Genomic DNA, 27,523 nt, shown 5'->3' on the forward strand with positions numbered 1-27,523 from the left:
TCTCAAGTCCAGCACTTGTTGCCTGTATATGGTACATTGGCAAATAATATATTAATCTAATTTTGTCTGATTATGCCATCTTGTGTCTTTGAGACAGAAATGTATTGACACAAACTGCAAAGAAAATAACTTTTTTTATTTTGGCCACTGCCTCTACAAGCAAGATGACAGAGTACATGCGTAGTCAGACCAAATTAGAATCAACCCTGTTTGCCAAGAAAAGTATTTTCAATGTGTCAGAAGTTTTGTGGTACAATATTGACAAGTGACACTGAAAACAGAAAATAAATTGCATTTTTCTTTTCCTCTAGTGTCATTAAGCCGCATATAAAACGATCAATCAGTGCATTTTTCAGCACATACAGTATATGAGGAAAACAGGATAGTGTCCCCCTCTTTAACCACCTGTGTGCCAGAGCAGCAGGTCTGAAAGGCTTCAAGTTACCTTAATCACTTTGATGAACACCTTCTTTGTTTTGTCTTGTGAGAGAAGTCCAAGGATGTGTCAGTTTTGTGCTATTATCTGCTTTCAGACGCACGCCTACAGGTTCCAATAACACGCATCCCGTGATTTCCATAAACTATGACAAAAAAGTAATTATTACCGCAATAATGACACGTTTCTTACAAACACTCTAGAGAAAGTTTGTGATGCTGGAAGAGAGTCAAGCAAATATCACCTATTACTCATGTTACTTAGTACATTTGGGGCTTCACTTGCAAGCACAGCGCTTCGTCACTGCATAACAATCAGATGGCTGAGTGTTGGCAGTGCAACTGATGGAATTTTACTGAAAACAGATTTCGTCTTTGAACTTCCAGTTATTCCTGATCGAAAAGTATCATCCCTGGCTTTTAACGCTCTGGTCGCTTCTCTCAGCTTAATCACGCTTCCGGAGGACGTGGATTAACTTTTTTTCTCTTACATCTACCCGGGAAAAGAAGAAAAAAACGCAGTACTTTAACTGAATTTGACAATGTAAGTATATATGTGAGTGTTTGGTCCGCCAACAAAACAAAAAAAAGCGCAGGGGGTGCAGCAGCAACAAGTTCCTCAACAACTTGACAGCAGGCACAGTGGCGCTAAAAATGTGATATTGTTTTGTAAAAGCGAACTGGCTGTACATCGTCCGTGTTAGAAACATCTAAATGACCAGTTGTGCGTGTGCGTAACAGGCCTATATGGCCCTTCGCCAAATAGGGAGTTAACAGTCTATAACACAAACACGTGAATATGGATATGTGTCAGAAGTTTGTATGTGTCTATCGTTGTTTCTCGATGCGGATTTAAAGATATGAGGCAGTGAACGAGCGATCAGTCGGGAACTGGTATCCCCATAAACTTGGATTGCCGTCGCTTATTTAAATCACGTAAGACCCCTAATGGCGTTGTCCGGGCGAGGGTGTTACGTATATCTGTACAAGCTTTTCTGACAACCCAGGCTTGTTGATATTTGTCTTAACTGTAGAGCCACCAAGGTGTTGCCTAAGAGAGTTTAAGCACGCCGACATTGCAAAGGGTTATTAGATTCATAAGTCAGCGAAGTGGTGGGCGATCTACTGAGCACAGCAGAAGTTCTCATATGATGACTTCAAACAAGACACATTACCTACCAGCATCTGTTGGAGTGAGTGGATATTAAGACACTTCTATCTCCAGGACAGCGTAGGGGAAAATGGTAAGTAGCAATGGAAACACACAGCATATAAAGGATGATTACCAGTAAATAGTCGTGCTTGCTATTTAGTCTGGCAACGCATTGCTGGAAGGGTTGGACTCAGAGGCTACTTGAGAAACTCAGTATCGAGACCCATGTCTGATGAGGCTGATGTTGACAAAGCTTGTGTGAGAAAAAGATTGTGTGGCATTTCTTCGGCTCGGGATATGCCGGTACACTGAGAGAGGTAAGGAAATATTACATTGTGTCTGCGCGCAATGTGTGGATGTGATGTAGGCTGGAGACTAGTCTTGGAGGGCTGTGTGTTGGCAGTGCACTCTTAATATTTTATGCATGTAGTAGCCTATGTTCTTTTCTTGCGTTGCCCATGCTTAAAAAAAAGCAACATGTGCCACTTACCTGTGACACCTGCCATAAACATGACATTAAGAACAATAGGGCTCAGTATCAGCGTGGCCATTTGGCGTGAGAGTGGAGCCTTTTTTTAAGGCAACTGTTCACTGAATTGAACCGGCGTTTGTGATATAGGTGCTGTTATCTGTAAGGAAATGTCCGACCAACATGTGATCAAATATTAACAGGACTGGTTTGGCAAGGGGGGGGATACACGTGACAAGACGCGGGGAAGCAGCACAGTAAAAAAGCAGTTTAAAGTGGGCACTCAAACAAAAGTATATATATTTTTTCGTGGCCCCTCATAGTTACCCTGGCTGTGTTATGCTTTCAGCACGTTGGACAGAGGCACCGGAGTCGTGCATGGACTAAACCGCCGAGTGGACGCCAACTCTCTTTCTCTCTTTCCCCAGCCCCCCTTTGCCAAACCTGGGATTGTTTTTTCAACTTTTGGTAAGCTTATTCTGTGGGAGCCTGTGGTCTGTAAACGGAAAATAAACGGGATTCTAAAAGGAGGAAAAAAAGGATATTTATATATAATTTAAAAAAACAGGAAACAGAAAAAAAGCGCTTGCCACTAAAAGATTCTGTGCTATAGGATATGATTTTTGTAGAGCATTGTGAAAGTTGAAATGTTAGGTCGTCTGGTCTTTTGCACACCACATTCTCGGTACCTATAAGCCCCCCCACACTGCGTTAAACTTTGGGACATGCAAGTCTTGGTCGCGGAGATCTAACCACGCACATAGTGGTTGTCAGCCCTTGTAAAGGTAAGAGCAATCCATTGTTTTCATGTAACTCTTTTGTTCCTTTCGTCTTATCGGGCTTCTTCTGGCTTTTCTCAAATCAACTTCGGCTCTAAAACTACAGCATGCAGTCTTCGTCTTGGCAGTGTGTGAAATGTGGGCATCAGTGACCGAAATAACTCCGAATAGAAATGCGATCCAGGTGACCAATATCTCGTAGAACATTTTCCTTTATACAAGTACAATTTATAGAGGATTGTTGCGTGTACATTCATATGGACTTTGATTCATGTGTAGCGTTTAAATTGGGACTCGGTTTCGTGCTTCAAACAGTGCTTTTTCAAGCGGTTTTCTTTTTTCTTTTCTCTTTTTTTTTTTTTGGAGTTTCCGAACACTGGCTGCTGCAACACAATTTGCGTAATCGTTGCGTTGTGCCTAATCATGCTCCCAATATGGGACTTAAGACGCTGCAGTGATCCTTGCCTGCACGAGTACAGATGCTGGTGCATATCATACAAATGTCAAGAAAAACCTCCACCACTTTATCTATCTATCTATCTATCCATCTATCTAGCTATCTGTCTGTCTGTCTGTCTATCTATCTCTCTATCTATCTATTTGTGTGCTTATTTTTTCTTGTTTGGTCTGCTGCATTCATGTTTTGTCTTGATGTCAAACCCTCTGGATTTTGTTATCGACCAAAAATAGCCCTACTCTTTACCCCTCCACCCCCCTCCCTCCGTCGCCCCCCCTCCCGTCATCGCCATCAAATCACTTGTGTTTTTACTACGACCGCTCCACGGTTTCATTCATAAGGTGCTTTTCACTTCACCTGCTACCCTACCCCCCTCTTTTGTCCATACACGGCTCTGTGTCGACCTGTCAAACGCTGGCTGCGAATGAATAAAAAAGATGAATCAATTCTTAATAGCTATGACTCGTGTAATTCGCCGGGTTCTGCCAAAGCGAGTCTCCTTTACAGTATACAAATTGTTCCATTATTTCCTGTGTAAAATTACAATAAATATGGGCGTGGTCAGAGAGCATCCACTGACAGATGTTATGGCTGAATGTGATGGAGAGAGATAAAATGGCTTGCAATTGCTCGGGAGGCATCGATTTGTATTTATCTTTCTTTTTTTATTCCAAATTAAGGCACGCGTAAAACCACATCACGTGGGGCTGTTAGATTTAGATGATCATCACACTAAACCGCTCTGGGATTTTATTTATCTGCTCTCCTGGAGAATTTGTAGCCTAAAAAATCGTCTCGCACCGATGCAGAAGCGGTGGATATTGTCTATTTCCTCTCTCTCCCTCTCCCTATCTCGTCTTCTTTTTTTTCCTCTGGTCAAAGATTTAAGATTTCTGATCCAAGACGGAGCAATTGCATGGCAAAACAACTGCAAGAGAAGAGAAAAGCCCCAACGCCCACTGGCAGTCCTGTTTTAATCACGGCTCTTCTTGCAGTCTGCATTTTAAATAAATAGCCTATACCAAAACGAATGTAGCATATTCAGTAAATTCCTAATTGTATTCGAATTACGAGACTTCTCCGCTGGCGTTTTCGGTAATTGTCACCCACCAATGTAATGCGCGCAGATCGGTTACTGCAAATTATAGCCTATTACTCCTCAATTTATATGACAGTGAAACCAAAATAGATCATAATACTTATTAGGCTGCCCGACATTCATAAAAACACTCCTTTTTAATAAAGGCTGTGTCGCAAAAAAAACAGCAACGTTTCCGGATCATCAATACCACAAACGTTTTTATTGCACAAATAATGATCAATCATGAATTAATCCAACGAAACGATACACATTTTAGTTTATATAACATCAGGGAAATGGTGATGCTTTAAATACATACTTGGCCTTTTATACACAAAAGCCACGAGAGAGTTGGATTATTTTTATTGCAGCAATCTTTTTCGGGTGTATTTTGTTTATAAATATAATCTATTTTCTCGCAGAATTACTATTTTCTGGCCATGTAGCAGTATTTTTAATATTGTTATCTTTTTCTACTGAGACGTGGGATTATGGTGTGGGCGTGGGCGTGTTGGGTGGAGGAGGAGGGATGAGCGGAGGCGGGTTAGGAGGGGTCTGTGGGGTGGCACGACACACTTTGTATGTATGAAGGTTTTTTTATAGCACTTTTCTGCAATGTACGTCAGCGGATCAGTCCATAAATGGGGCTGCGTGTGTTTGTGTGCGGGCGTGCGCCTGCGTGCGCTCGCCACTGTGTGCGTGCGTCTCCGCGTGTGTTATCTTTACCGAGAATCTCCCCTCTCTCTCTCCGTCTCTCCGTCTCTCTGTCTCTCTCTCTCTCTCTGCACTCTCAGCTCTGCAGAGTTGGGGTGGGCGTCAATAACAAACCTGATGGTAGGTTTCATTGCAAAAATCAGATGACATTCTTTCGGTAGGCCTATTTATTTAACGACGAATAAATACATGCATTTAGCAGAAACAAGGATTAAAACTAACATTATACTAGATTGTCTCATAATGTGTTCTTTGCTTTTTCCTAATGTTAATGTTGGCCTTTGTGTGTCGTTTTTTCCGTGGCGATCAATTCGTGCACTTTGGAAGCTAAAGGGATTTGGTTAAATCTGGTATTCAATACAGGATGTTTCAGTGTTCTTTTAATATTATTAATAGCAGTGTCCCTTTAATAAAACTCGTTTTTTTTATTGTGCTTGCCAGAGCTTGCCACTACGTTTTCATTCATGAAATGTAACAACTTGTCCATTTATCTGAGCTGATGTCTGATATTAATTATAAATAGGCTATTGATTAATTCTGGCTATAGATGGCGGAAATCTCGACCCACGGCTAGGCGGGCGTCACGATATATTTAGAGCGAAAAAATTAATCATCTTAATCATTATGTAAATGTGGGCTACATCGCCCGCCGCCGCCGTCGCTGCTGCAAATGCTTTAGTCACCACCATCATCTTCATCACTAACACTTTCATCCAATTAACAGGCGTGTTTAAACAAGTTCTAGCACGAGCCTTTTATTCCGAACCTTTAATTATCAGTTATTCGTCACAGTGGCGTGATTGTTATTTTACAGCGATGGAGCCCACGACAAGTTATTAATACACAGTGGATGGTTGTTTCTCTTACTGTAAAATACATTGTATATGCCGGACCACTGCGGGACTGCAAGGGTTCATGATGATGATGATGGTGCATGTGTGTGTGAATGTTCGATCATGCCGGCAAACCATCCAAGTGTGTCTGAACATGCATCACATCACTGAATCCGAGCAACTTCTTGAAATAATAAAACAAAGGCTTTATATATTTGCATTTTCTGTATGTCAAATGGACTAAAATTGGGGTTGGAAATAACTTAAAGGTGGATTATTAGCATGTTAATAAGGGACACATTTATGTTATGTCCATTAAGTACAAATAAGTATCTATTGTTGCATATGGTTAAAGCAATCAGAATGCATATTCAAGCCATTGCTTTAGTTCTCTAACAGTCTCATTTGTGTAGCAAAATGCTTTATGAGTTCTTGGAGAGAATACTTTAGCATTTCCAAGTAATTTTGTCTCCTGATAAGTGTGTTTTCATTCAGCAGTGAACCATGCAAAGGTTATTGATGCTGTGGTGGTATTGGATTTGGGAGGTGGAGGGGAGGAAGAGCAGGGAGGGAGGAGGGAGGAGGGAGGCATAAGCCAAGAAAAGAGACAGACAGAGACAGAGAGGAGCTTAATAGGCTATGGAGTGATCTGCAGTCTGTGCCACTATAGAAATAATGTCTCAGCTGTATGAGGATGTGAGGAGAGGATGTGGAGCTTGGTCCTCTGCGTCTGCCTGATGATTACAATAAAGGTTATTGTCAACACAGGAGGGATGAGAATTAACTCCTCACGGCTGCATGTGATTATTAAAGGCCTGCATGGCTTTACCTGTTTACCAGTCTAGATTTTTCTCCACTGTTCTCCAGCTCACCCTCGCCTCGTTTGACGTCATCCAACCTCATACAAAATGTTTTCTCAGTTGACGTGTTCGCTCCAAGGGGGAATGCAATTTCACTTTGATCAAAATACCCTCACCGTCTTCCTTTATCCCTGGTGAAAATGACATTTTACAAAATGTCATTTTGTCCGTGTAACACAGTTCCTCTCTTGCACAAGGAGGCATAATTCTACTTGTTAAGTGAAGCTTTCGGCAGTGCGGACCTGTCAGCATCATGCTGCATTTGGCAAGAGAAGCCTTGAAAGGTTATACAAGTGTGTCGTGTTGTCAGCTCCTGTGGTTGTTTCTTCTTTCTGCTGCACAAACAGGCGAAAGGTTCTGAGCGGGGAAGATGTGAGGGGAGACTGTTTCTGTGAATGTTGGGCCATGAATGGCGTAATTAAAACATGTAGAAATGTGTCTCTTCCCAATGTGACAGATAGTTTCAATCATGTTCCTGCAGAGAAAACTTAAATCTTAAGAGGGCTTCTGCCTCAGCTCCAATGAAATAGTGGTTTTGCAGTTTTCAGAAGACTTCTTGTGGCCTTATACAGACCTTCTGCTGTCAATCTGCAGTTGGACCCTTAATCAGATGAGGCAAACACATCCCTAACACTGCTCACAATGTCTGTTTGCTCTCAGCTATTAGACATGTTATTCACTTCATTCAGAAATGCAGTCCTCTCATGTAAGCCAAAGCACTTCTCTTGATACGCCGGCTTCAGTTGTGTTGTATTAGCAGAAATGAGAGAGACCATGTTGTTGTTTTTGCTCTTCTAATGAGATGCCAAGTGATTTATTTATGAATTACTTGTTTGGAACAGCCCCCTTGTGCAGTGTGCACTTTTTTTTTTATCCTCTTTGGAGTCATGTCGCTCAGTGATTGCTGATGCAACTCTTTGTCATCCAGAGTTTGCCCTCACCTCCTGTGAGCCTTCGGGGAGGGCTATATCTATCTTGGCATGTCCCCGGGTGTGTTGGAGGTGGGAGTGACTCATTAAGCAGGTGTGAGCATCCACTCCCATACTGCTACATGCCAAACAAGAGCTCTCTAGCTCATAAGCTCGTGTAGGGAAGAATCATGATGGCAATATAGCAAACGCATCACAATAAATCTTTACACTGGACCAGGGCCAAGTCACAAGGATAATGAGCTGCTATTTCCCCATTATGCTCACTCTTGTATTCATCAGAGGTGGAGTTTCCAAGCGTTCATCACCCATTGAAAGGTTGTGGCTCCACTGACATTTTTATTTGAGTTCTGCATTACAAAGGGAATGACTTGTTCCCATTTGTTCCAGATGAGTGGAAATAGTGTATCAAGCATTGAAGTTTAATTCTCTGAGCGAGCTCTATGTATACAATTTTAACGTGTTTGTTTAGCCCACATTTGGTAATAATAACCTGTGAAAGCTGGTTACTACACTGCAGAGCACTTGCAGGGGAGTCGTCCATCTGTTATGGAGATGGCTCAGAAAGCAAGGAGAAGCAGAATTGTTTTCAGTAAGTTCACATCTTTGTTAGCCTCCATTGCCATCCACATGTTTTAACACCTCTTACGTTTTACAGCATCACATTTATAAGCCTCCTCTAAGCTGATATTCAGGGATTTATATATAACAGAAATGAATCAGACTTTAGGCATATATTGAGCTTCTTTGGCTATAAAAGGATGTAGGCTGCTTAAAATGGATTGGTGGACGTTCACAAGTAGGTGCCTTCTTTTTTAAGCATATATTCTACATTATATTGCCTCCTCGCGGTTCAGGAAATGTTTATTTTTAAATTCTCTGAATATCTAATTTTACACAAATAGGCCATCTGTAAATGGCACACAATGCATCACGACTTTGTGAGACGGGTTGTTACGCAAAACCTTCAGAAGCACGCCATCTCTCTGACCTCAGTGAGCGAAATACGGAAGAGGAGAGTCTTCCCTTGTGTTTAATATATTGCCAGAGATTATAGTGTGGATGCGAGCTGCATGGTATGCGGACAAACAAAAGCACATAATGCACGCTGAAAGCGCATTAATAGTTCCGCCTCGGGGCTGTTTAAACAGGAGTTTGGCGGCGACCAGTCAGCCAGCGGCAGGTCACATGTTGCAGCGTCATTGTGTAGTAAAGTTACTGTAGTTGCAAAGAGGCTCCTCATTTCAGCTCCAGAGGTCTCTCATCCCGTGGTGCTGCTGCTGCTGCGGCGTTTCAGCATGCGACAACTTCACTTTCCGACCATCTCCAAAGGAGCCGTGCAGCCATGGGAGTGCATTACCTCATCCATGCAATTTCCACCATCAATAATTTAATCTATTTGCTCCAAAGCTGAAGAGATATCCTGAAGCTTGTCGGGAGAGTACAGAGAGGGAAAAATATCGCTAAAGTAAATTAGCCTACTTAGGGAGTTGTCCAACACATCCCAGATGACACTACTGTCCTGTTGAATGGTCTGTTTTACGACTGGGCAGTAAAAGGTATGTGTTTGTTTTTCGATAAGTTGTTTTAAGCACTTTGGCTTTGTTTGATGCTGCTTGAGAAAAAGACAGAGGTGTGCGTGCGTGTGCGTGCGCGTGCGCGTGTGTGTGTGTGTTGGGGAGGTGGAGGTAGGAGATAGGGAGGGGTGGGGGGGTCTAAAAGTAGCTCGATCAAGTCCGGTTATCCTGCACAGACAGCGCCGCAGCCCGAGAGGGGATATGTGTAACCTTATCCTCTCGTTCATTAATAAAAAACGGAGTTATTATGTTGATTGGGTTTCCAGTGGAGAGCACGAGCTCAGCAGATGTAATCTCGAGACGAAGAAAAACGACTGTGGTTTCATTATTGGAGTAGCCTGAGCAAATATGGCGTGTTATTAGTATATCTCGTATAAGCTAAGTGGAAAGAGTCCAGCAGCGCGCCTATGTATGAAATCGGCCACGTTTGAAAATTTGACGGCAACTTTCTGCTCATAAATAACTCAATAAACTCTTTGTTCAGGGTGTTAGTCTGTATTATATTATCAGACCCTGCGCTGTGAACACGCACATCAAAAAAACTCCAGACAGTTTTTGTATGGTTGTTTTGGAAGGGGGGGGGGAACTTTGATGAACTCATTAAGACTTTATAGGAAACCCGAGACCTGAACGCCCAGCGACGTCGGCCAACATACACGCTTGGATCTATTTCTTGGTGTTGTGTGCTCGCTTTGAATAACTTCAAATTACTAGCCAGGATGATAAAGTTCCATTTATAGAGTGGTGGAAAGCTGGCTCCTTCTTGACAGCTCCGTGTGAACATATCTGGAACATAGCACAACACACGGGCTGGTTATATGATGGTTCAATGGTCAATTATTGGCGTGTTATATATATATATATATATATATATATATATATATATATATATATATATATATATATATATATATATATATATAATAAGCATATTATGACAAAATGTCAGAGATGTGACTACATAGCATATAAGAGAGAAGTTTGTTTACTATTATGCACAACATAAGTTGAATACACTGTGATCTATCTATCTATCGCGCATTTCACATGAGGGAGGGAGATACAGATGGGAGGAAGGTGGAGAAAGGGAGAAAAAAGAAGGAGCTGTTATTATTACACGGTCTCATACGCCACCCAGTGTACAGAATGTTGAATTGCAGCGTTGTGAATTTGAGCTACAAGTCTGTTGGTTATTTCAGTGGTTAAGTTTTAAAGTTGGTAATTGAAGGTTTAAGGGAATTGTTCTCGTTATAATTGTCATCCTTAAGTCATCCATTATGTAACTTCAGTTAGGGTTTTTAACATATTGTGTTGCTGCTGTAGTCCATCTATTGCCCACTGTCACATGCATTGTGGGAGGGAAGCAAAGACTCATTTGGATAGCCCAGATCACTCAGCAGCTATTTGAATGCCGGCTGTCTGTGGCAGTGGCCGGGGTTGGCCAGGAGGCCAGGTATAATCCCTTAGTGATGCTCATCTATTACTTAACATGCTCTGAAACTGTGTCAGATTGAAAACAGATCTCAAGGAAAGCAAGCTTGCACATGTGTCAGCCATTACTGCAGGCTACTCTAATTGCCTTTTCTTTAAGTGCTGCATTGTGGCACACAAGGGGTCCTCTCCGATAGAAGTGTTGATATCACGTGCAATGTTTTTCTTCCGAACATTTGCGGCATTGTGCACCGTACATGTTGAACATGACAAAACATGTTGCTAGGTAAATAGCTCCAACCCGACACGGTTCTTGAGGAATTGAACAAAGATGAATGCCCACAGGGGAGCCGTGGTAGCGGTAGAGAACAAATATTGCTATAGGTCATACCTTTCCATTCGAATTGAGTTGGCACATGTTCCCTCTATCATCACTGCTGTTAGATTGTTGATATTCCTTTCTAACAGTTCCTTATATATCATTAAGGCTGTTGATAAAGATGAAGCCATAAAGTGTGCTGACATTTGCAGGGAGGCAACATTACTGAATGTGTAATAACACTAGCTATTCTAGTTCTTTCATGCTTTAGAGCAACTTCTCAGCATCTGTCAAAGCAGGCATTTATCACTTTAATCCCCACCTGGCGCAAAGAATAAAAGTGAGGGTAAGTTACATATCCCCACCATACAGCCACGCTCTCAAAGCAGATAAACAGGTGGTCATCAAGAGACGTCAAAGCCAACAGTAGACAGAGTCCACACACTCACCTGCTCCTATTGTTCTGGGTGTTTCATGCTCTAGGCGTGTTGTCTTGAATAAAGGCGTGTTATTGCAGGCTTTATCTTTCCTCATCTTTATGATCTACTTTTTTGTTTAAAATAACTGTCATACTTGGAAAGCCATGCCTCTTAATGTATTATGATACACAGCTCAATTAGTTGTATCAATCTACATTTCATTTTGAAAGTAATTGTTCAAACAGTAGCAAAAGCTTGCTTTTTAACAATCAAACCAGTCGCTTAGCTGGTCTAGAGGCTTCTCTAAAAAGTACATTTTATTCCAAACATTCCTCAGTATGCGGTTCCTCCCTCGCTTTATTATTCATGCTCATTGTGTTAACTCGCAAGCCGCTTTTTCATTAACTGTGAAATCCAGCAGTGCACATAAAATGTTCCTTCACTAGATGTATAAAACAAGAGCAAACCAATCAGTTGTCACATTTAGCCTCTAGTAGATATAAGCCAGAGATTCTCCGCCAGTCCCACAGCAATTAAATGATTCATTGCCTTTATCACATTTTAACAGGATGTTGATTGAGAGCATAAGCCATATTGATTGTCCTGATGGAAACAGGAAATCACAGAGATAGAAATAAAATCATTTGTTGTTCCCGGTGTGAGGATACCCGGGGGAACAGCATGCAATTGCACACTGTTGAGTGGCATTACCCCCAGCAACCTCCTCCCCTCCATTCTCTCCCCTATGGAGACCTGGAAAGGACGTCATCTGTGGTTGTTATGCTGCGAAATGACGCTGGCACTCTCTCCACCCCCTGCTACTGCAATATTACCCCTGTGGTCTGTTACGGAAGATGCAGCACTCTTCGTCTGCACCATTTCCAGCATGAAGTTTGACGCCTAACAGTAATCAGCCCTCTGCTTTCATTTCCGTCATGTGGAAGTGGAGCCATTTGAGCGTGATGCTGATAATAATATCAGCCTAAATGCATCCTACACATAAAGCTCGTGACTGGCCTTGATCCCGTAAACCTACATCATTTTCTTTGCTGGGAAGCCTCACAGACAATTCTTGTTATTTGAACCAAAGCCATAACAATACTGAAGGGTTAATAAGTTTGATATATAGACTTTTGTTGGTGGTATTTAATGAAGTATAGGTAATTATCCCCTTATTCCTGGCTTTGTTCTCATTGTTGTTTTAATTGGTGAGAGGAAAAATACCCCCATCTCCCTGCAAACACATACAAGCCAGCCCCTCCCCATGCCCTCCCGCTAACATACACTCACACACTCTGGAGCTGCACGTCACTGAGCTCAGGGAATGAGTGGCTCATTAAGAAGAAGGATGTGATATTCTGAATCTAGACTGTGAGACTCCCAGCACATCTATTTATAGACGGGATATCTCTATGGCAGTCACAGTGCTGTTGGTTAATTGCAGCCACGGCCCCTGATACCAATTAAGAGTGAAACAAATGCTTTTAAGGTGGGGTTTCTGCTCCTCCCTCACTGTTCACGTCCTCGTGTCCGTCCTGAGTGTGTTTGCGCGCCGTGTTTTCCAGTATCAAGTTGGGACATGCAGAGTGCAGTCAAAGCCTCGGTCAGGCTATTTTTAAATGAGCCCCTGTGGAAAGCAAGATCTAGATTTTCTTTTCATTATGGTTGCTTTTATATCTCGGGCTGTTGGATGTCCACCAATTCATTGATTTGCTGTGAGTATTTGAGCTTCTCAAAGGTAAGGGATGTATATGCTCGAGCAATGTGTGTTCAGTATTTCCGCTACACCTGGCGGAAATACCCCCCCCTCTTAGCAGTGATTTGCTTATCTTGTGAGTTGTTCGAGATCGGTACTTCGCAGTGCAGGGAGGATGAAACATCTTTCTGTCATTCAGTTTCCTCATGACATCCTGTTAGTTCATCCTGCAGTGCTCTCACCGTCCACCTGCAGAAAACAAACAGTGACCCTCAACAAACTCCTGATTCCCTTACGTGACTGTGAGGTTAAGTAGCATACCTGCCTTACAGCACACAGTTTCTAAAAGGAAAAATAATACTTCAGCAGTGGTGTTTGTCATAGCTGACACAAACACAGCTTGTCCCTCTCAATCAGTCAGTAAGTGCTGCCTATGTTTGAAGTTCCCCTGAAGGTTGATAATAATGATTTCGTTACCGGGGTAATGTCATAGTCAGATAATAGAAGATAATGCATGAGCTCTTCAAACAAACAAAGCAAACAAACGCATATCCTTATGTAAACACACGCAGAGCCTTTCGGAAATTAGTCCCAGTTTACAATTGACCATCACATGGTAGAAGGCAATCATGCATCCATTATTGGCCACCTGTACATTTGATGTTTACTTTATTAAACATTTAAACACCTGCTCTAATAAACATACAGTTTAAGAATATGCAAATGCGATATGTCCTTTTATAAAGTGTAAAATGGATAGATGTGGGTCTGAGCTTTCAAAACTGACAGTACAACACATCATCCAGGCAGTGAGGGATGAATGACAGATATAAAACGAGTCCATTATAAAACTACACCTCCTCGCACGCTCTAGAAACACACTGCACAGTTTAACACACCAGTTAAAAACAGCTCATAAATAATAACAAGCCTGCAAGAATGTAGTGACATCTATTTGTGTGATCTTATCTTTTGTGTTAAGCAATATATTTGAAGCTCAGCACAGATTGTGTGACTGCCAACAAATACAAATACAAGCCAGACCTCACATAGGAACAGAGAGATGTTAGTTTGCAAACAATTGGAAAACAGTGACAACACAGCGCCAATATTGGTTTTAATTTTGATTATTCAAAAATACTACTGGTTCTCTTTTTGGCTTTCAAAGAAACGGTAGAGGGTATAAATAAACATGGTGCATTATGGATCAAGAATAAGCTAGCTTCATTGAAAATGCTCTTTGAATAACAGTCTTGTTCTCTCTTCCCCTTCCTCCCCTCTTGTTTCTCTTTCTTACCCCTCCAGTTCCACCAGGTTAGAAGAGTGATGACCATCCTGTTCCTTACTATGGTTATTTCATACTTCAGTTGCATGAGAGCTGCGCCCCTGAGAGACGTCCCGGGCATGCGGGGCCATCGGACGGAGGGCTACTTGGGCGCTGCTGCGACGGCCGTACGAGGCCATGGGACTCCTCAGAGTGATGGGGGGCCGGGCCAGCGCGGGGAACTGCCCTCACTCACAGACACGTTTGAGCAGGTGATAGAGGAGCTGCTGGAAGTGGAGGGAGAGGCGGCAAAGCTGGCACAGGGGCCTGATAAGAGCCAGGGAGGAGGGGGCCCGTCCTCCATGGTCACCACAGAGACCAAGGACGTCGACCTGTACGACTCGCGGGTGATGATCAGCAACCAAGTGCCTTTGGAGCCGCCGTTGCTCTTTCTTCTGGAGGAATACAAAAACTATCTGGATGCCGCTAATATGTCCATGAGGGTGCGGCGACACTCCGATCCCTCACGGCGCGGAGAGCTCAGTGTATGTGACAGTATTAGCCAGTGGGTGACAGCTGTGGATAAAAAGACGGCAATAGACATGTCTGGGCAGACAGTTACCGTCATGGAAAAGGTCCCTGTCCCCAATGGCCAACTGAAGCAATACTTTTATGAGACCAAATGCAACCCCATGGGGTACACAAAGGAGGGATGCAGAGGAATAGACAAGCGGCATTATAATTCCCAATGCAGGACAACCCAGTCCTACGTGCGAGCGCTTACCATGGATAGCAAAAAGAAGATTGGCTGGCGGTTTATAAGGATAGACACTTCATGTGTATGCACATTGACCATTAAAAGAGGGAGATAGTGTATAAAATGTATAGATTTTATTGAAGAGTTTAAAAAAGAGAATAAAGAGAAAATATCTATTTGTATATATACATAACAGGGTAAATTATTCCGTCAAATGAAAATTTTATGGACTGCATGTAAAAAAAGATGAAGTTTATACAGTAAAAGTGATACTACAGTCTATTTATTGAACATATTCATGACCTTGTAAACAATTAAAAAAAATCTGATCAGTCATTTGCGCCCAGTTTAAATTACTATATCACATCCCTCAAGACATTGTGATTTGTTTACGTTGCCAAGAATTAGAAAATGAAGGAAAAAAACAGGCAAGGAATGAGAGAGGACAGTTCCATCTTCAAAAGCTTGCATGCTGCTTCAATTGTGAATTGACACTTACAAAAAAGGATATGATGCTGACCAAAAAACATTTTGTTTACATATTCAGCAGAAAACAATTTTCCTCTCAAGTAATTTATCTGTTTACTGTTCTAAACTTCTCAAGGTAATGTTGGAAATACATACTATGTCAAGGTGCTGTTGTCAAAGCTTTGCTGTTTATTTTTTTATCCCCACCAGAGGAAAAGATATATAAAAAAACTATTATATATATATATTTATATATACATATAAATATATATGTATGTATATATATATAAAATCTATTCATTGACATGTTTCTGGGTTAATATTATTCATTTTGTATGTTGTGAAGTTGTTTGCAATATTAAACTGAAATATTTGAAGAAATAAAAATGACTATAGGCAACTGAAAAACAAAATCAATGTCGATAAAGTTTCAACAGTGCATTTCCAGGCAGGATCAACTTCACTATGACAGGCAGGCAGGCGGGGAGGAAGGCCGGCACACACATACATGTGCACACACACTAACACCAAATTACCTATGACCAGGATACTAAATACATATCAGAGGCTGCAAGAAAAAAAGTTGAGGAGTCAATACATTGGGTAATATGTAGTGTTTTGGGTGGAAACACTGTATATTTTACAGTGGAAAAATCCTCCTGAGCCACTTCCTGCTCCCAAACCTGCACATTACAAACTTACATTGTGTCATTTAATACTTTGGTATTCATACAGAGGATTTAAGAGATTGACTCATCTCGATATGTAATATTTCACAATTATAAGAACTTAGCATAACAAGTGTAGACTAGTACAATTAGGCTGAGTTTGACACTGATGCATTAACCCACACGTACATTTGTTTACACTAAAATATACACCCACCCAACATTTTCTCAGCAGAGCATGGTAATCCCATTTTAAATCTTCTACAAAAGAACAATCATCACAGATTGTATGCAGCTGTTCATTGACTGTGAGCAGGAGGAAAATCCTGGTTTCGTATCTGGGTTAAAAGATTACTGAAGCCTCATAACAGCCTTCCCTGCAGCAGATTATAATTCTTCATAGTGAGCATTAAAAAGTGACAACTCCTTGCTTGTCTCTTAACATAGTTAAGGGTTGCACTTTTGCATCTTAATATCATGAACCAATGCCACAATTACCCATAATATGCCATACTTCCGAAAGAGAAGACACTATAAAAAAGCAGATACAAAGCTTTACCGATTATATTCGTGTCACATTTGATGCTCATTTCATTCCTATGTTGTCAACCTAAAGGTGAGTGTGACCTCGGAAGAGATCCAGATCTGTCATTTTGAGATTTGGAAAACAAATGGCTGAAAAAAGAAATACTTTTTCTAAACCGAGAAAAAAGATGTGCTACTTCCTTGGATCCTCCAGAGGAGGCTGATGAAGATACTGTGAGTAACTTTTCTTATCCTCCAGCTTAGAACAAGTAGAGAGTCTACACTGAGAAAGATGATAAGTATATACTTGTGTCCATTTTCATGAATCTCCCAATAAAATACATTTAGGTGTGTGTCATGGCCTCACAAACCAAGTCAATATAAACTAAGGTATTCTATTTGTCTACAGGAAGACAAGCAGTAGGCAGTTGTTTTTGGAGGTAATCCACTTTAGAATAGAATTGCAATAATGTACAATTCAAACAACGTGTCTGAGCACAAACACATTCTCAGCATACAGGACAATAAATCAAACATTTTGTTATGCAGTTTAGATAAGGCATTGTGAACTGCTCTCTATCATGAGTAGGAGCCTCAGGGTTTAGAAAACTGCCATCCAATGATCACACAGTCATTAACGTAATAAAGTGACTCTGAAAATGCCATTTGTCTTTGAGTCAGAATAAAGCCCATTGTCTTTTGTGATCATAAATCATCCTTGTGAATATATCTTACATGTAAGATGTATTTGACCCAGAGCTGTGGTGAAAGCTTAGATAAAACAATAATTAGAAGAAAAATAACATAACAATAGGCCTTTTACATTTTTAAGTACAATGCATACTGCTGATCCACTAAATGGGGGTCACTTTCAAGTGTGTTGTTTCTTTGACCACACCCCGATCAGTGATGTCACATTAGGTGTATTTCATAAGCTGTGTGTCATCACCAACCGGGGTGTGGTCAGAGGTGAATCATGCTTGCAGTTGTTTTACATGCTTATGTGCTGTAGTCTCAAGATGTGCTCCAGTAAACCAGCAGAGGGCAGCAGAGAGGACATTCCTCCCAAGTGTCAGCAAAAATCCAAAGAATCTTCCGGATGGTCCCTTGTCACCACAACACAGCACATTATGTAACAATCCCTTGAGATGTGAGCATTCATGTAAAGGTGCAGCACAGCTGCTAAATGAATGATGCACTAAAATAAGGATGTTTGCTTATTGTATTTTTGTTAAATAGGGATAGGCTATGGGATCACAGTACGCACCTTTACTCCCTTTGTTTCTGAATCCTGGGCAATGAGACCAACAGCGGCCTTATGCAAGACACCAAAGGACAACAACCATGCATGTCCTGTATCAAGAGTACACACAATTACACAAACCAAATAATACTTTTAAGTTAAAACTGTCCCTCTAGACTAGTATCCAGAGTAGGATTTAACTCAAGGCACTAAAAGTGTAAGGATATAAATAACTCCCATTGTCCATTTCACAAAGCCATGGGTGATATTGTAATATAACAAAAAGTATGACATATTAAACAGTGAAATGGGTACACAGAGTATTACATCAATACTTAATTACGATTGATGAATCGTTTAGTGCCAACTATGGAATACAACCATTGATGTATTAAAGAACACAAAGTAATGATTTCCGTCTGTTTACCAACTTTACGAGCATTACCTGAACGCACCATGACACTGGCAGCTAGCCTAGCCGGCTAACTTGGCTAATCTGATTTAGCGTCTCGGCTAAACGCACGTAACGTTAGCCAGGATTACCATATTTAGTTTTCCATATCTATCGTTTAACACAATATCTACCTGACATAAAAAAACACTAATCTGAAGATGGCATCGCTTGGGGAGCCCGTGCGGTTGGAAAGAGGTAAAGTAAATTGGCTAGCTAGCGTTAGCTCAGAAATATTTGTTGTGATCTATGGAGGCATTAACCTAGCTTAGCTAGCGTTAGCCGCACTGAGCTGGTGATTGTTATTGACAGCATACTCTCGTGTTTAGTTGGCTGACTTTGCGTTAAAAATGTATTGCTGATAGCCAATGCTTGTGAATTTGCCTCTTTGTGTACATCCGATGCACTGAGCTGAACTAACCATCGGTTTAAGGCTACACTGTTTTACTTAGCGCACATGCTAACTAGCTGTTATTAATGGTAACAGTGATAAGTAGCTTGTTTGATAAAAGCTCTCCGTTTTTTAGCATCATTGAGGATTCATAAGCTATTTTGCACCAGTTTAATCATCATAAGCAGGATGAGCAGGAATACATATGTATTTTACATACTTTTTTCAACCATAGTTCTCCTTTTGTCTTTACTATATTAATTGTCTTAGTGATTTCGTTCAATACATATTAACCACTACACTCACAAACAGACAGAAATACACACTGTACTTTTTCTGCACACTATGTACGGATAAACTATAATACAATTAGACTGCACGCCATACAAAAGGGGAATTGAGATAAAAGGTATTTGGAATGTTTATCCACCCTTACAAAAGGTATACAATGTTTTTAAGAATATTATTTGGTTTAAACCCTTCATCTTTAATAAGTACAATATGAGATGAGTTGGTACATTGTATGACATATACATCCCTCCATAGAAGTTGTGGGGGGTGGGTAGTAAAACAAAGAAAAGGAAGTCTGATGGATGCCTATGATCCTGTTATATCTTCTCTGTGTACTTGATATGTCTATGGACCCCTTAGTCTTCCATGTATCTAAATGCTAATACACCGTGGTTTTTATTTCCACAAGCCCTCACACGTGTAATGTTGATAAAGGCTGAAGTGTATATGTGATATAATATGTTGGAGGAAGCTGAATGGAGTCAAAATCAATTGCATTAGCACAGACAACAGTGGCAGGAGAAAAATGACTTTGATTTAATATATTTTGAAATTATTTAGTTTTTCACATTGGAGACCGTCTTTTTCTAACTGTTTCAACTTGTTTATACTTCCAAAGAAATCACAATGAATAAATAATTGCAAAAACACCCCAAACATTTCTTCATGGTAAATTGCAAATGTAGTACTTTTTTTACATTTTACATTATTAGTTTAAGGGTTTAAAAGGAGAAATAATGTATAACAATAACCAACAACCAGCTTAACTGAGGATAATAATGACTCTTCCTTACATTGGCTATTTAAATAGGACAAGATAAACTATATATATAAACATTAAAACAGAGTAACGGAGGAAAAACGGCTCACACTTGTTTTTGTTCATGATGATGTCATTTCAACTGGTTGGTAATTTATTTTGAAAGAGCAGCTGATAATGTTTGCCCCCATGTGTGAGGTGGCAGATAATTAAAGATTAATTGTTAAAGATATTCTGGCATTGAAATAATGAAGGTGCAGCATATAATTCGGTCTCATAGTTTCATTGATGGTAAGTAAACAGTGGTGTAAGTTCTTACAAACTCAATCTCAGACTAATTTAAAACGGGTTAATTGACGGAAATGAATGAAACATTTTAGACATTTATTGATTTGTAAAAGCAATTTCTAACCTATTCATTGTTTCTTTTCTTCCACGATTCAATTGAACAGATTGAGTTTTGACATTTGCAGAGGAGTTAATCATCGTCTCCATTTGCAGATATTTCTGAAACCTTGATGGATGTGTGTGTGTTCTTGTTGACAGATATTAACCGTGCTGTTGAACTGCTGGATAAGCTCCAGAGGACCGGGGAGGTGCCGCCCCAGAAGCTGCAGGCGCTGCAGAGGGTCTTACAAAGTGAATTCTGTAATGCTGTCAGAGAAGTGAGATACTTTGTTTTTCTTATTTCTTAAACACTTTGAACTTAAAACTTTGAAATGGCATTAGTTTACTTTGAACTTCTGAGTTTAAAAAAGAGGGTTTGGTTGGATCTGTTTCTCTTCACCTTTTGGAAATGTGGGCAGCTGTTGCTGGGATGTGACGAAATACTGTCCAACAATGTCTTCAGGTTTACGAACATGTGTATGAAACGGTGGACATCAACAGCAGTCCTGAGGTCAGGGCCAACGCCACTGCTAAGGTAGGCCCAAGTCAAATCTAATACACATCTTTTTATGTTTAAGAAAATGTATAAAGAAAGCATGTTTAGACAGTATGAAGTTGACTTTTGATTGTGTTCTGGTTTTATGTTTCAGTATTTGTAAGCAACTGTGACTGAAAGAATATTGCTTTTATTTTACTTTTTAATGGTTATTTCATTTATTTTTTTGTAAGATTTTCTTCTCCCTGCTCCTTTCCACCATGCGCTATAAAAAAAAAAAACAGTATAAGTGTACATGTTTTGTTTTAAAATAACTGCCATGTGTGGAATAAAAATAAATACATCTTCTGCTTATCTTAAATGAAGACATTTTGCTCCTTAAAGGGTGCTCACTCAAAGGTTAAACAAAACCACTGTTTTTATTTCTAGGCTACTGTGGCAGCCTTCGCAGCAAGTGAGGGGCACTCTCATCCGCGTGTTGTGGAACTGCCCAAGACTGAAGAAGGCCTAGGTTTCAACATAATGGGTGGAAAGGAGCAAAACTCACCAATATACATCTCACGGATCATCCCAGGAGGCATCGCTGACCGACACGGAGGCCTGAAGAGAGGCGACCAGCTACTCTCTGTCAACGGGGTGGTACGTTCAATTCACTGCATCTACTCTAGGAGGTTAAATGTGAAGGTTAAGCCTGACACACTCTTCTGCGGATGTTTTATCAAACTCAGCTTGTTGTAGGCAAGGCATACTCAGTCTTGCCGATTATTTCTTTTATTTTTTAGCTTATCCACTGATCACAGCTGATTGTTCTCAGAATTGTAGCCGTTAAGTGTAACCATGTGTCAACAAAGCTAAGAGAAAAGATGGCTTGCAACCAAATATGGATATAAACAAAGTAGGTTTAAAATTCTTCAGAAAATTGGCATTTAAATGTTTTATGGGGAAGGAAAATACATTTAACACAATTATAAAGCTTCAAGAATACAGGGAAGGTGTTTTGTTGTGAAAAAGTGAATGTATGTAACCTTAACAGCTCTTCCACATTAACCGCAGCATTCAGCAATTTTACTTAATTGTAAATACCAGGATCAGCCAAATATAATCATACAAGTAATTTTGTTTATTGCTCAGTTGGTTCTCTCCATTAAAATGTCCAAATTACAAACTTTTATATGGGAGGTGGAACTGTGCTGCAGAAACCTTATGTTGGAATTATATTCCCTCAAATAACTAAAGTACTGATGTTATTGTTTCTCCCAAAGGTTGACATACCTTGTAAAAAGTACCCACAGTTTTTAGATTATAACCCCATAAAACTGTAGACTTTACTGCAGTTTTTATGCCTCTCTGTGATAATACTAACAGAGGGTTTCTGTGTTTCTTCCAGAGTGTGGAAGGGGAGCACCATGAGAAAGCTGTGGAACTCCTCAAAGCCGCTCAGGGCACAGTGAAGCTGGTGGTAAGGTACACCCCCAAAGTCCTCGAGGAAATGGAGTCACGCTTTGAGAAAATGAGGTCGGCGAAGCGCCGGCAACAGAACAACTACCCCCAGTAGAATGTCTCCGTGTTGATGCCCAGCTCCCATGTCTCTCCTCGTCGAGCCTTCTGGCCCTATGTTCTGGTCTCTTTATTATCTCCATGAGCCCAAAAAGCGTAACCATCACATCCCCACTTTGTTTTAGTTCCTACTTACACACACGGTATATTGTGCTTCTACCTTTTTCTGTAGCATTTTTAATATTCTCCATAGTTCCACTTGACACTACGACTCTAGACGAACACTAAAATGATTGTCAGTGTAGGGGGTCACTCACACGTGTGCATTATCTTTGAATGTCAATTTGAATGCCACTTTGAGTGCTTATACCAACTACACAAATCCTTTGACTGGAAAGGTAGTGTTTTTAATTATTTTATCAAAGCCACTACCAAGTGCCTCAGGGCAAACACATCTATCTTATGTACTGTGTTCACCGTTATATTCTTCTTCTTAGTGGTTTAAAGTCAAGTACTGCTAATTAAATGCTTGTGGCAGGAATTACTACATGCTTCGCATCTGTTATTATCAAAGATGATTTCATTTCAATATATGATAACCATGTTTAAAACCCTTTTAACTTTAAAATAAGGTGCAGTTTTATTTGTGTTGCTGCTTTGCAGGCATGTACTAAACTAAAGAGAGGCTGATAACGGTTTGAATTGATGGTTTTAAGTTGGATATCAAGGGGAACCACTGAAAGGAGACTTCTGAACAAAAATGATGGATTATCTCTGGGCTTAGCTTTTGTAGTTTTCTAACATCATACCACATTATAAAAAGCTCAGCAGGTACTGTAAGTGATGTAATGGGGTCTCTGCAACTTTTGAACTAAATTCCTGCCGCCACAGAGACTCACATTTTTACTTTTATTAAAGTAATAACCTTCATAAGCAAACATCTTGCCGTCAGCATGACATGAGATGATTCATTTGCCTTGACAGAAATCAGGAATGTACTGTAAGTCATGTTTTCTTATTTGCCGGGTAGTACAGGAAGTCAGTCACTTCACATTTTTCTTTGATCTTTGTCGGGAAGAAGAACAAAAAAAGTGATAATTCTAAATGAGGAAAAATAGGATGTTTTTAATATCAAGCAATCTTTCTGTCATAATAATGCCTAATGTGAGCTTTCATCTTTCTGTTGATGAATGAAATGGCAGATGTGGTTATTATGTCTGATAAATAGCTACTTCGTATTCAGACTTTACACAGTTGTTGGGCGATAAAGCTGTAAACCTGCTGCATCGGTGTGTTTTTCAGTTATTGTCTTAAACAATCTCTAGCATGTGTGTGTCAAAGGTGTGTCATTTACTTCAGTTGAACTTTTTTTTTTATCCTGGTAGCCATTGACAACTTTAAAGGCTTTTGGCTTTATAGAGAAATATGACACCAGTGCTGCGATAGGATCTATAGAAACCTGTTAACATGTAAATAACTTTACTTTAATGATCATGCATTCGATTCAAGTACACGAGTAATCCCAGACATTTAAATACAGTTTTATTTATGAATATTTTCATTATTTTATCTGTTATCATAACTAACAATCATGCTCCATTAAAGCCAACTTGTTAGGGGCTCCCATGTACTCTATTTGTTAAATACAAACCAAACAAAATGCTGAATTAAGTTTGATAATGACAACACTTTGTTACTGAATACTGCCACACTGTCGGGTTTGTTCTAATATGTGGTTTTGAGCAGGCTAATGTCATCAAACCAGAATATACTGATGGAGGAATGCTTATGTTTACAACACTTTGTTGTTATAGTTTTAAAGTGTTTTCGCAATGCATGGTTAACTGTAGAGATATTCATTCTCAAGATGTGGAATATGAACCCTTGTCTACATGCAATATGTCAATCAAACAAGTCTTCAGGTCATGCTTGTATTTAAAATATTGTATTATTCAAACAATGGTGGGAAAGTAAATATCTGTTAAATTATCCATAGTATCCAAAATAACCCAATAATACATTTTATTTTGGAGATTTATTCACAAAACGTTTTTCCATGGTAGCTGCAGTTACATTTATATCGCATTATGTAAACTAAGCTTTGGCTGAAAAGGCTATGCTTCTGCTGAGTCATCATTGAGGCAGGAAGGTAGTAATAGTGAATAGCAGACATTTTGTATCTAACTGATGTCCAGTTAGGTTGGATGGTGGATAAATCAACAAACACATTTTCCCTTCAGTGCAGCTTTAGGGATTTTGTGAACGGTGTTGTAACTGTCCTCTGAAGTTGAACCATTCTTCAGGAATCAATTCCCTTTAAATGCAGTGCAGTGTAAAATGAAGATCTGTTTGCTTCATGATCAACACAACTTATTGCCCCACAGTGTTTAGGTGACCGGTTGTCTGTGTAGCTGCTTTTGGTTTAAGGTTGCTTTTTCGTTTTGTGTTTTTGTTATTTTATCCACCATCTCTTAACAAACAAATATATAGCAGCTCCGGCATAAATGACTCAATCAAATTATGAACAACTCATCAAGAGTGCTGCAGTCCTGGGTTCTCTTTTATATAGAATAGTCATATTGTTTTGCTTGAAGAATATGGTTTAAGTACATTTAGATCAAACAAAGTGTTCTTTAGCTTCTTACTTTGTCACAGTTTCTACATAAATCCATTATAACCGTCCATTTCTAATCAAAGTCTGCTGTTCCTATACATGTCAGCTTTACCTGTGGGATCCTCTTCGCTTAATGATATGTTACTTAAATATAAGCAAAAGTGACAATACATGATGAGCTTGGGCTCATCTGTGGCTATGATCCGTATAATGCATTGCTCCTTATGAAAAAATATGAATTTTGGACAAAGTATAAAACAATACAAACACACAGTACTGCAAAAACTGAATGCAAAGCCAATTATCTATGCAAGGTCCTTTAAAAACTTTGTACGGTGCAAAATAATTGTCATTTTACTGCAGAATGTTATTGGAAATTACTGCTTTAAGTCTGTGTGGACAAATGTCTGAGTTTGGACACGCTACACTTTGATACGTTGGTGTTACATAATCTAATGAGACGTTAACAATGTTATTGTAACATGTTCATCACCACCAAGACATTGCAGTGAAGTTGTCCATGCGATATTAGCCTTGCTATCTAAATATTGATTGTCAGGAGGATACATGTAGAAGGATAGGCTTATGTGAACATTTGGTTAGCAATAGACCATTCCATAGGCTACTGAGAGCATATGTTTGTTTTGAGGCAGAACATTTAGCACAAGAGTTGGGGTGTACATAAAAGTTGAGATGTCTTAATATAATGTATAGATTGTTCCTTAATTGTGTTTTATCAAACTCTGCTTGCTAGATTCCCTGCTTGCACACATGAATAGTAAAATCAGGAAAAAATGTAATGAGACTTGGTATTGATATTGCACACGCTCCACTGAATGTCACTGACCATCGTCTAACTCGGTTGCAACATTTTGTGAATTACCCTTCAACTTTCTACCTGTTTTCATTGTCTTTATATTGGAATGGTCAATAGAGTATTTTTTATAATAGTTTTCTTTTGATATTTTTCTCAATTTTATAAGGGATTTTCCTAAAAAAAACAAATACCGGGAATAATTGGTACTTCCATTTTGAATGTGTACCAGGGCCATATCAGTGAAGCGCCTCTGAGCGGCAGCGCTGATGCAGGTCTGAGATCTGCTCGTACTGTATGAACGTACAGACAGTCCTACATCAGCACGTCTCTCCGGAGATCTCAACTGATTTATATTTTCTTTCTAGTACCAAGACCAAACTTGCAAACATTTGTGAAAACTTTGATAATGTTTTGAAATATTTTAGCCAGTGCTTGTTTAGGATTATTACCTGTAGACTGTGTTGTGTTATTTTGTGTTCTGGTTTATTACATAATTTACTGTTACATTGATGTGGAATGTAAAATGTTGTGATGTAGAACACATAATAGTTGGACTAGAGGCTTAATAAACAGTGCTTAAATATATGTCTCTGAAGGTCTTTCTGCATCTATTTTAGTTTTAGGCACAATAAATCACAAACAACCTCCAAAGGCAGTCAAAGAGGACATGTGATCCCATCCAGTGTCAGAAAAGGGGGTTGAGGGTCAAAGATTGCAATATGCAATAATAATTATTGTTTTGCTCCCAACATTTTGTTAACACACCACATTCTTTGACAGCAAATAAGACAATCGCCCATAAAATATTCAAAATATGTCCTACAATGATCACATCCCCTCACAATGAAAATAATGAGTTAAGGGCAAGACTCTTATCTACTTCAGGTTTTGTTCCAAACATGTTAAACCCTGAACACATCTGACACACTCTGATGTGCTCTGCAGCCGACTCACAAATGTTTTCCTTCTTTAATGCTCGTCTTGAAAGGCAGAAGGAAAGAGAAACTTGGTGAGTGAATCATGGCAGCTCCAACATAATGGATGTGACAGCTGGGCTTCAAAGTGGAGATTTTCGGATGGGCTGAGAGCTTTCTGCCCTACTGCATGTTTCACATTAGTTGAAAATAAAAGAGGATTAATTTTACCCGAAGTCCCAGAGATTTTACAATCAAAAGAATAAATGTTTTCTATTTGATCATTAACCTGAGAGCATACTGATACAGATACTGTTGTACTCAATATTCAGTTTCTTATTCATAATAAATCCTGCTGACCTGAATTGAAGTAGCCTTTCCAGCATCAAAGTAGTCTGATTAGTTTATTGCGGTGGAATTTTTTCCTAAAACTTTTGACCGCAATTATTGTAATGAACAGCCAATTAATGTAATGTTGAATGTTGAGTTTCACTCCACATTTTCATTACTTGCTTCACAAAAAGAAATACAGCCCTGTAATAAATGCTAGTTTTGTGAATTTTCCAATCTTTTTTTAATGGATTATTTGAACCTGTAATCTGCTGCTCCTGGCAATGTCTCCCTCATGTTTAAAAATGCCCATGTTGAATATAATTGTGTTTAAATTGTGGTTTTACCCAAATGCAGACATACACTGAAGATTTCTGAGAGGAGTTCAGGGGTAGATAATTGGCTGTTTGCCTGCAACCAAACTGTGCACGTGACACAGCAATTTATTAGAGCTGGTTGTTTACACTACAGCTTGAGACCAGAGCACAGCTGCTGGTT

At 39.7% G+C, this 27,523-nt stretch overlaps 2 protein-coding genes across 5 annotated transcripts; both read left to right on the plus strand.

Moving 5' to 3' along the window:
* Nucleotides 1-1,858: 1,858 nt before the first annotated feature.
* Nucleotides 1,859-15,842, plus strand: bdnf (brain-derived neurotrophic factor). Of its 4 annotated transcripts, none has more exons than XM_034116730.1 (2): nucleotides 1,859-1,905; nucleotides 14,458-15,842. In XM_034116730.1, the coding sequence occupies exon 2, from the start codon at nucleotides 14,479-14,481 to the stop codon at nucleotides 15,286-15,288; it is 810 nt and encodes a 269-aa protein (XP_033972621.1). In that variant the 5' UTR covers nucleotides 1,859-1,905; nucleotides 14,458-14,478; the 3' UTR covers nucleotides 15,289-15,842. The 4 variants fall into 4 exon arrangements, with proteins under 4 accessions (XP_033972621.1, XP_033972620.1, XP_033972622.1 ...); XM_034116729.1 differs by lacking the exon at nucleotides 1,859-1,905 and adding an exon at nucleotides 2,431-2,525; XM_034116731.1 differs by lacking the exon at nucleotides 1,859-1,905 and adding an exon at nucleotides 2,784-2,842.
* A 2,686-nt stretch (nucleotides 15,843-18,528) lies between these two features.
* Nucleotides 18,529-26,366, plus strand: lin7c (lin-7 homolog C (C. elegans)). Its single transcript, XM_034116426.1, has 5 exons — nucleotides 18,529-18,726; nucleotides 20,517-20,635; nucleotides 20,821-20,892; nucleotides 21,283-21,492; nucleotides 22,241-26,366. Exons 1-5 carry the CDS (start codon nucleotides 18,690-18,692, stop codon nucleotides 22,406-22,408), a joined length of 606 nt encoding a protein of 201 aa, XP_033972317.1. The 5' UTR covers nucleotides 18,529-18,689; the 3' UTR covers nucleotides 22,409-26,366.
* Nucleotides 26,367-27,523: the final 1,157 nt, after the last annotated feature.

Source organism: Trematomus bernacchii, unplaced genomic scaffold, assembly GCF_902827165.1.
Source record: "Trematomus bernacchii unplaced genomic scaffold, fTreBer1.1, whole genome shotgun sequence".
NCBI lineage: Eukaryota > Metazoa > Chordata > Actinopteri > Perciformes > Nototheniidae > Trematomus > Trematomus bernacchii.